Consider the following 10260-nt stretch of genomic DNA (forward strand, 5'->3'; position numbering starts at 1 on the left):
TGTTTGTTTGTTTGTTTTAAAAGTCATTTAAGGACTGGGGTTATGGCTCAGTGGTATAGTGCTTGCCTATAGTGTGAGGCACTGGGTTCAATTCTCATCACCACATATAAATAAATAAAACAAAGGTCTGTCAACAACCAGAAAAATATTTAAAGAGAGACATTTTTTATCCCTTTGACAAAAAAAGTCATTAAATTATTTGAGGGGATGGGCATGCTAATATTTTAATTATTCCACCTTTTATTTATATATTATTTCATCACTTTGTACTCCATAATTACATACAATTTATCAATCTACAATAAAATTAAATTTTTTAAATGCTGAAATAAAAAGAAAGACCTGAATAAATGAAAAAACAGCCCATGTCCAAGAATAATAATACTTAATATTGTTAAGAACACAATACCCCAAAAATTGATCTGGGCATTCAATGCTGTTTCTTCAAATTCCCAACTATACCTGAAGCCTTTCAACAAGGTTCCTAAGGGAGACACAAAACAATCCTTATGAAGAATTACAAAATCCTATTATTAAATTTACCATAATCAATTCTTACTACAAAGTTATAGTAATCGAGCAGGTGGCTATAGCCATGGAATAAATTTGAAGTTTCATTAATTAAACACATACACTTATAAGTACATTGATTTTGACAAAGGAGCCAAGGGGGAAGAAAAATCTTTTCAAAAAATGATGCTGAGAAAATTGGATATCAAAACGTAAAAGGAGGAGGGGAGGGGAGAGGTGGGGAGGGGGGATGGTGGAGGATGGGAAAGGCAGCGGAGCACAACAGACACTAGTATGGCAATATGTAAATCAATGGATGTGTAACTGATGTGATTCTGCAATCAGTGTATGGGGTGAAGGTGGGAGTTCATAACCCACTTGAATCAAAGTGTGGAATATGATATGTCAAGAAATTTGTAATGTTTTGAACAACCAACAATAAAAAATTAAAAAAAAAAAAAACGTAAAAGGATAAAGTTGGACCCCTAACTCAAATCATACACACAGTGCTCCCCAAAAAAACTCAAAATAGATCACATACCTAAATTAAGTATAAGAAATATTAATTTTCATGATCTTGGATTAAGCAAAGATTTCTTAAACTTTATGTCAAAAGTACAACCATGAAGAGAAAATTAGATGAACTGTACCTGATCAAATTCAGTGTATTTTATTCTTCAAACAACAACATGAAAATACAAGTCCCTAAATAGGAGAAACCACCCGCGCCACAACTTAACATTGTATTTTTAGCACCCAGAACTGTGAGATAATAATTTTTTTGTGTGTATGGCACTGGCAATTGAACCCATGGCCTCATGAATGTTGGGAAAGAACTATATCACTGAAAATAAATTCATATTGCTTAAAAAAAGAAGAATGGAAGAGGTCATCAAAATTAAGTGTCCTAAGGTCTTTGCATTGTTCAGAGGGAAGGTAGGAAAAAAACCATCAGGTTTGAACTGCTAAGTCAAGTATGTACATTAAAATTATAAAGGTAACCATGAAGAATAAAATAGAATACATAACTGCCAAACCAGCATGGGATTTGGCAGAAGAAGAATCAATCCAAAAGAGGCAATCAATCCAAAAGAGGCAGCAAAGGAGTAGAAATGTATCACCCAGGAGGCAGGATAAACAGAAGGCACGATATAAGATGATAGAAATAAATCCAAGTGTATCAGCAATCACAATAAATATAAACTCACTAAACACTCAAACAATTATCAAATGGTTATAAAATCAAATCTAACCACAGACTATTTACAACAGACATACCTGAAACATTAGCAGACAAAAATAAAATCTTTAAAGTCAAAGATGGAAAAAGATGTTCTGGGCAAATACTGAACAAAAAAAAAAAAATAGACTTAAGAGAAAAAGCATTATTAGAGATAATAGGGTGGCGTCTCTGGTGCTTTAAATCTCTTTCCTCTTCCGTAAAGCAGAGATTCTAAGCCATTCCTCCAGGAGAAATATATCAAGTATATGTGATGTTAGATAACGTAAAGTGGGAGGAGGAGAAAAGAAGAGGAGCAGAAGGAGGAGGAAAGGGAATCGGAAATGTTGCGGGGGGGGGGGGGGGGCAGGGGGTGGTTAAATTAAAATTTTAGAACATATGGGAAAAGATCTGAAAGAAGTGAGGAAGTGATCCAGGGCAGTGTCTGGGAAGGAGGCACCCAGGCAGAGGGAGCCCCAGATGCAAAGGCCCTAAGTCTAGAGCACAGTGAGGTGTCCAGGAACAGCAGGGGGTCTAGTGCAGCTGCAGTGGAAGAGGGACCGGTGTTTGGAGAGGAACTTGGAGGCAGCACTGGACAAATCATGCAGGGCCTTATAACTCGTGGTAAAGTCCTTGGTGGTTACTCTGAGCAAGGGTGAGGGTTTTGAGCAGATTTGCAAATGAATGTAGGAATCTGTTTAAATGATCACCCTGTCCACACTGATGAGAATGAAGTGAAGCTAGGGCAGGTTCCAGGAGGCCAACTAGAAGGCATTGTAAGAGCCCAGGCAAAAGGACATGGTAACTTGCAGCAGAAGTGGTAAAGGGTGGCTGGATCCAGGATACATTTTGACATTTTGAAGGTGGGACCCAGAGGCTTTGCTGAGGGATTAGATAGGGGATATGAGAGAGGAAAAAAAACAGATTGACTTCATGGGTTGGGGGTGTTGCACGGCTGCAGAGGACATGCTTAGCATGTCTGGGGGCCTGGGTTCCATCCCAGCACACATACACACACACACACAAAAAAAAAAAAAAAGTAAGGAAAGCACTGACTTTGAACTTTCAGACCAGAGTTCCTGAAAGAACAAAGTTGATGCTATCTGAAAAGGAGAAGATGGTAGGTGGAGCGCCAATCCATGGAGGAGGGAAAGGGGGTGTCAGCAGTTTACTTTTGGGCATCTCCAGTTTGAGATCTGTACTGGACATCCAAGTGAGATTTCAATACACGGCTTGATAAATGTGCCTGGTGTTCCTGGGAAGATTGGGGCTGGGGTTGTGTATCCAGAGGAGTCATCAGGCTCTCAGTAATATTCAAAGCCATGAGCCTAGATGAGATCACCCAAGGAGTGGGTGTAGAAGCAGTCCAGGAGCCCTGGAAAACTCCAATGTTGAAATCCTACAGTCTTAGAGGCATCCAGCACACAGGTGAGATTAAGCAGCCAGGGGGAGAATCTTGAGGGTCTGGTGTGTCCAAAGTCAAGGAGAAAAAAAAAATGTTTCAAGAAGGAGAGTTAGCAACTGGGTAAGATGTTAACACCAGAACTGAGCATTAACTAGTGGGTTTAGCAACATAGGTTGGTGTGATGTGAAAAGACAGCTGTGCCAATAAGATTCCCTGATTCAGGAAATGTAACAAAGGAATACTGAGAGACCGCTGTGGGGAACAATGGGAGTCCGTGTGGACGGTCTTCTGCATCACTTTTTGCCTTGCTTTTTCCCCCAGCAAACAGCAAAAATAGCTAACCTTTATTGAGTGCTGGCCATGTGCCAAGAACACTATTATGATGCCTATTTTTAAATAGGGAAAGTGGGGCTCAAACAAAGTCAAGTTACTAGCCCCAGGTCACTCAGCTGGTAAGTAGCTGAGCTGGAATTCAAGACCATCTCCAGATTTAATGACTAGACTGCAGCTGTCTCTGCTTAATTAAAGAGAAAGCCTACACTTAGGGATGAAACTCACACGTACAAAATACCAATTTTTGGACTGGTACCTTGTGTTTGAATACAGTTTTCCGCTGAACTCACACAAATCTCTTGAGAGATAACTACCACTACTGTTGTCATTTTAAAGATGAGAAAAGAGAGGCATTGAGAAGTAAGATATCTCACTGGGGGTCCCAAGGGATGGAAGTGGTAGGGGCAGAACTCAGGTCCAGATCGCCTGGGAGGCTGCAGCTTGGCCCATGTCCTATCTGTACAAATCAATCCCACTCTTTGCATGGGGGTGGGCTGGAAGCAGTCAGGCCTGGAGAGGGCCAGAGACCCTCAGAGAAGGAGTGTTGTCCTTCCTTACAAGCTCATAACTTTGAGAATTCTTGGCAGGTTCCGCAGATGCGACTAAGACCCCCCAGTCTGAGTAGCTCCGGGAGACTCAAGACGGGTTTCCCAGTTTCACCAGAACCAGGCCTGACCTCTCCCCATGGCCAGACCTCTGGTTTCAAGGCCTAGGATGAATATGGCCCGGAACACCCCTCTCCTCCCTTCCCTCCAGGTGCACCGGCTTTTCCCTACCTGTCCAGTGGTGAGGGAACGGCTGTAGCCAGGGATGGAGCTCCGGGGGTGAATCCGGGGTGGGACACAGCAGCTGGAAAAGGTCAAAATGTCAATGTCAGAATGGGGGTCTGCTAAGGGAAATGAAGGCAATGGGACTTCTGACCAGGTTCTGTTCCTCAGAAACCTCCAGAGATCCCCTAGGAGACACTGGGTAAAGAGACTCCCCCCCAAAAGGCACTCAGACAGGAACTATAACCAAATCCTTCCCCTTCATATGGGGCAGAGCAAGATACCCCACTTGAACCCTTTGCAGGGTTGCCCAACAGGAACCCACTCTACACACAACTGCAGAAAGCCAGCATCAGCTTCCTGACACCCACTGCCAGCCCTCCCTGTCCTTACTTGATCCGGGCCTGGTCCACGCTGGAGGAACGTCGGGTGGCGAAGCGCCGGGCAACTGCTTTGGGAGATGTCTTGGGGCTGCCGTCGGAGTCACCGCTCTCCTCATCCCCCATGGCTTTGATGTAGCTGCCGCTCCGCATCCTACGGCAGGGGATCTCCCCATCCTTGCCACCCGTAGGGTAACCCCCCCAGTCATCTTGCGGCACCTGCAGGGACAAGGGCCTCTGTCTCTCAGACATGTCCCTTGTCAATCTAGGGGCCAGGATCCTCTACCCCTACTGCCAGTGGGGGGGCTCCCTGGCTGGGGCAGACCATGCCCACGAGCAATCAGAGGAGGAACAAGAAGGGAGGTCTCAGATCGTCGGCCCCTCCCTTGAGGGAGAGACGACTTCATCCTCCCAGGACCTCCTGCCACTTAACTGAGGGCCACTTAGAGAGTCTGGGGTGTAATCTGCCAGGTGCTGACAGGCTGAATGAAGATCAGAAGCCCAAGTGACCTTTGTCAATCCCGCTCCCGGCAGTGAAGTATCCACTGACCTCAGGCACCTTCTATCCTTCTTCTTCCATCCTCTGAACCAGCTCGCCTGCTGCATCCTCTGACTCTGCTCGACCCCGTGAGGAGCCAAAGAGGATGTTATGCAGAGGACACATCAGATTTGTGTTCAGAGGGAGCCCTCGACAGCCCAGACGGAGGCTGCAGGGTGGAGGACCAGGAGCAGGGCAGGGGCTCAAGTGGCAGGTGGGAGACCAATTAGGAGGCTGAGGCTGTTATCCAGGCAAGAGATGATGAGGCCTAAATTAAGACAGTGACAATGAGGGGGAAGAGGAGATGCAGATGAGAGGTGTTAAGGAGCATCAGTGAGCCTGATTAGCCGTGGGGGGAAAAGGAGGCAGGGAGGAGTTAAGAATGACTGCCAGGCTGATGGCTGAGGACCTGGGGGGTGGGGTGCAGTTGCTCACTGAGCCACAGAACCCCGGAGCAATAGGCTTGGGGAGAGGTGATAGGTTTGGGGTTGAGCACCTTGAGTTTGTCCCAGAACTGTTAAGGAGGTGGTTGGATGTTTGGCCTGGGGTTCAGCAGGAGACTGGAGCTAGAGGTAGACCTGTGGGAGTCATGGTGGCAGCTGGATCCATAGGAGAGAAGGAGACAACCCAGGGGATATAGGAAGAGAGAGCTAAGAGCGATCCACTGACATTTAAAAGGGGGCTGTGAAGAACAGAAGAGGAGCCTGTGGAGTCACCTGAGAAGGAGTGGGCAGGAGGGTGGGAGGGAAGTCAGGAGAATGCCATGTCATAGAAACAGGAGACATCTCGAGAATAAAAGAAGTTGATTATGTCAAATGCCACAGTGCGTTCAGAGGTTAGTAACTCAGGCTTCGGAGTTGGAAGATCCATAAGCAAATTCTGACCCCCTGCTTGCTAGCTAGGTGAACTTGAGCAAAACCGATTAATCGCTAAGCATCAACCTGGCTTTCTTGTCGGGGAACTGCTAATGGAATTATGCCTACATCAAAGGGTTGTTGGGAAAGTTAAATAAACCTATACTGAGTGTTCTGGACACAGAGAATGATCAATAAATCTTAACTTATAGGTATGGAAGGTACCCTTTGAAGGTAGCTCTCAGAAACCAGGTCCCTTCAGCGGTCAGAGGCTGTGAGGGGCAGAAGGAAAAGGAAATGAAGAGAGGAGACTCTAAGAACTCGGGTAGAAAGGGAAGCAAGAAGCACAAGGGGCAGTGAAATTGAGGAAAGATGTTTTTAGGGTGAAAGTGACTTTGAGCATGTTTTCAGGATGAAAAGACAGTAAAGATTTTCTTTTAGAAAGGGGACAGTTGAGGGATGGAAGAGGATGGGCTCAAGCCCTTGTAAAGGGATCAGCCTGAGCTAGGTGGTCCTGGCTTTTCCTCTGAGGGAATCCACGAGGATCACCTACACTGCAAAGAATGTCATCTAAGTGAAGGCAAGGGGAGACGACAAGGGGAGCCAACAGGACGTAAAACACTTGTTGTAAAGAAGAGGCTGCAAAGGGCAAAGATAGGGCTCCAAGAGGGGACAAGGCTCAGGAGAGTCTAGGGCTCAAGGGAGGGATAAGGACAGGGATCAGTATGAGAACTGGGGACCAGGGATGGAATGAGAGCCCAAGAAGGAACCCTCAAGGAAGAGCAGGACTCAGCAAGGGGTCAGGGCTGGGAAATGGGAATACAGAAAGGAGATGAGGCTCCTTAAAGGAACAAGGCTCAGAATGGAAAGAGAGGACCCAGAAAAGGGTTGAGGAAGGGCTGGTGTCTAGGGAGAGAAATGGGACTTGAACAAAAGGTCCAGGAGTCTGAAGAAGATACCCAGTCTGATGGAGCCAGCCCCCCTGCTTGTGCACCGGGGAGTGCCAGGCTGTCTGGGAGGCTCCTGCAGCTCCTTAGTTCTCACCTAAAGGAGCTCGGACTTCCCACTCCATGACACCCTGGAATCCCAGACCCTGAGGACCATTCCCTTTCCCCACGCTGTACAGAGGGGAGCAGCAGATAAGTCAGCAGATGGGCCAGCCAGGGCAGGCTCGGCCACACTGCAGGGCTCCCACTCCATAGCCACTGCAGAGTTCCTCGCTCCTCTGCAGGACACTGTGAGGTGCATGTTAAAAAGGAAGCCCCCAGGGAGGTCAGGGCAGCCCTGGAGAAGCAGCGGGGAGCAGCAAAATGGTGGCAGGCCTCCAGGGATGGCAAGGGCTCGGTTATGGGGGAGGAATAGTGGCTGTTCCCTCCCTGCATCCTTCAAAGTTCAGCTTAGAGCACCTTCCTACCCAGGAGGGGGCAATCCAAGGCCAACCCACAAGTCCCGAATCCCAGAAGTCCCTTTCTACTTCCACAATGGCCCTATTTTCTCCTCTGGGCTTTCAAGAGTTCCCCCAGGGGAACTGTAATGTGTGAACAACTTACCAGCAAGGCCAAAAACACCCAAAAGACACATGCAGGCTCACTTCTCCACACCTCTAAACAGCCTGTAGTCTCTTCCTGGAACACTTTTAATCTGCACTCAACTAACTCCAACTCCTCTGCTGACACTCCATTTAGGGGACATTCCTCCTAGAAGCTGTTTCAAGCCACCCCTGGCCACCATCACCAGGTAGGTGAGGGACTCCTGTGTCCCCATGGTGCCCAGGACTCTCTTCTGTCACAGCCAATCATACTCTATTCCAGCTGCTTCCTTGTCTACCCCTCCTAAACTGTGAGTTCTCACAAGCAGTGTCTATGTCTTCACCTCTGTACCCATCTGAGCACAAAGTAAATGCTCAGGGAATGAATGAATGTGGATTGATCATCTATGAGGAATGTGGGTTTAGGAGATAACCCTAAGTCTGCTGGACCTCCAGAACTTTTATTGACTTTTCCTTCTAAAAGTACAGGAGAGCTCAAGAAAACAGACTGGGCTGGCAGAGGGTGCGATGAATGGTCCATCAGAAGAGGTCAAAACTCTTAGGCTCGCCAGCAGAGGCCTCAGAGGTAGTAAAACAGGATGGGGAGAGCATGCCAATTATTGTCAGAACCTCCACTCCCAACACCACCTGGAATTAAATCAAGGCTCAGACTTCAGCATGTCCTCAGCCTAGGAAAACTCACAAGACAGTGACCCAGAGCTCTTCCATACCCCGCCACCCTTCCCCCACCAGCTTTCCCACCACAGGTACCCAAGAATGACAAACCTCAGCAGAAGCATATTCTGGAAACTGGCCTTCATATTCAAACATCTGGACCACTCTGATTTGAGCAGTAAAGTTCAGGAGAAGGCTTTGGGCCAGGAGAATTGTTTTCCAACTGCCAACCTCCAAGCTAAAGGGCAGCTAGGGTCAGAGAGCTTCACGCTATGCACTGCCTTTTCTCAACCTCATTCTGCCTCCAATTTCATAAGATAGAGGTCAGCACACCTTGTCCAAAACAGTAGGTCAGTGAGAAGTCTTCCTGGCACTGATGTGCATCATCAGAAGAAGGGCCCCTGCACTGCACAAACTGGGGAACTAAAGCCCCAACAGGAGCTCAGGGTGACACAGTGAGGCAAGTGGAACCTCTCTGCATGCATGCCCTCCATCAGAGGGTCAGCTGGTTCCCATCCAACCCTTTCCCTGTTTCCTGGCTGACAAGACTGGTGAGGGCTGAGGACCCTGTTCCCCACCCCCACAAAGCCTCACCTGCAGATAGTGATAAGTCCTGGCTTTGGCCTTGGCCTCCGGACCCAGAAGCCCCTTGCCCGGCCCGGCCCCAGGGTATCCGTCCCGGCCCTGGCTGACCATCATGGTATGCCAGGCACTTCGCTTGACTGATTGTCCATCCAGTGACATGGACATGCCAGTGCAGGCAAGGCAGCGGCCTTCCGACCCGCCTGAGCGTCCCTTGAAGCTCAAGTCCCGGTAGGACCCATCTGGAGCCTCCAGGCAGAAGGGACCACCAGGCTCCCCAGGGGGTCTCCCACCCCCCAGGAAGCCACTATCACTGTCCAAGTTGTCATCGGAGCTCCACCAGCCGGCGGCCTTGGTCTGGTGCCTCCCATCCCCCTTGCGGTCCTTGCTCTTGCTCCTCTTGCCATGCCGGGACTGATGGTGGTGGTGATGGTGGTGGTGATGGTGGTGGTGCGAGGTGTGGGGGCCTCCAGAGCCTGGGCCAGGGTAGCTGTCTCCCCCAGAACCACCTCTTCCCTCGGCCTTAGGCCCATTATAGTCCCGCTTTCCAGGTGCCTCCAGAGAGTGGGACTTGGCAAAGAGCTTCTGCACAGAGTGAACCAGGTGCCGGATGCGGCTGGGACTCTCGCTTCGAGCCTCTGGGGCGGCGCCAGAACCTGGCCCTGGCCCAGGCCCAGCCCCTGCTGGACCTCGCTGGTATGGTAGCGTGTGGAAGCCATCTTGCTGAACGGGCAACTGCTTTTCAAACTGATCCAGGAGTGTGGGAGGCAGGCGGGGGGCACCCTTGCCCTGAGGGTGACCCACACAGTCTTCACAGGTGTCGAAGGGGCCCTGGCCGGGGTACATCCTGGGGAAGGTGCTGCTCCCCCCCCCTGCCCCAGCCCCCCCTGGCCCTCCCTCAGGGCCTACTGATGGCCCCTCACTCAGGCTCAGGGGACCTTCTGGAGAAAGGTGTCCCAGGCCAGCTCTTGGGGCACAGAAGCGGGGCTCGGTGGAGAAGGCCTCCCTGGAGCCCAGCAGGTATGGGGCCCTGGCAGCTGGGCCCACGTCCATATGCTGCTGGTCAGCAAAGCGGGCTGGGCGGGGATGGCTGCCTCGGTCGCCATGGTAACCCCTCATGGCCTCAGCAAAGGCTCTTCATAGTGTTGGGGGCCAGGCCCCAGGAACCTCCTGGGAAAATAGGGAGAAATGGGTTTCAAACCGAACAAGCTACTTCACCTAAAACCATCTTTCATTAGGCAGTCTTGTATTCCTTTAGGTATCAATTTATTGTGATTAATTGTACTACTTTTCCACAAATGGGCTGAAAAGTCCTTAAAATAGTCACAACAGACAAAGACACAAGGACACAAAATAATCCCGTCATTCATCAAATGCTGCAAATTTGATATATAGTTATTCACAAGAGGAAATCCTCTCAGCCAAATGGGTTTTTAAATATCCTTAGGTTATCAAAAACAAAAGGAAAT

The 10260-nt window shown here is 48.9% G+C and overlaps 1 protein-coding gene across 1 annotated transcript in view; it reads right to left on the bottom strand.

Moving 5' to 3' along the window:
• Dlgap3 (DLG associated protein 3) overlaps window positions 1-9910 on the bottom strand; it is a 38203-nt gene extending 28293 nt beyond the window's left edge. The window contains exons 1-3 of the mRNA XM_027937371.2: window positions 8804-9910; window positions 4628-4833; window positions 4244-4316 (exon numbers count right to left, since the gene is read on the bottom strand). Coding sequence (XP_027793172.1) covers window positions 4244-4316; window positions 4628-4833; window positions 8804-9910 — 1386 coding nt within the window. The remainder of the gene's footprint in view (window positions 1-4243; window positions 4317-4627; window positions 4834-8803) is intronic.
• Window positions 9911-10260: the final 350 nt, after the last annotated feature.

The sequence above is a fragment of the Marmota flaviventris genome, chromosome 10 (genome assembly GCF_047511675.1).
Source record: "Marmota flaviventris isolate mMarFla1 chromosome 10, mMarFla1.hap1, whole genome shotgun sequence".
Classification (NCBI taxonomy): Eukaryota; Metazoa; Chordata; class Mammalia; order Rodentia; family Sciuridae; genus Marmota; species Marmota flaviventris.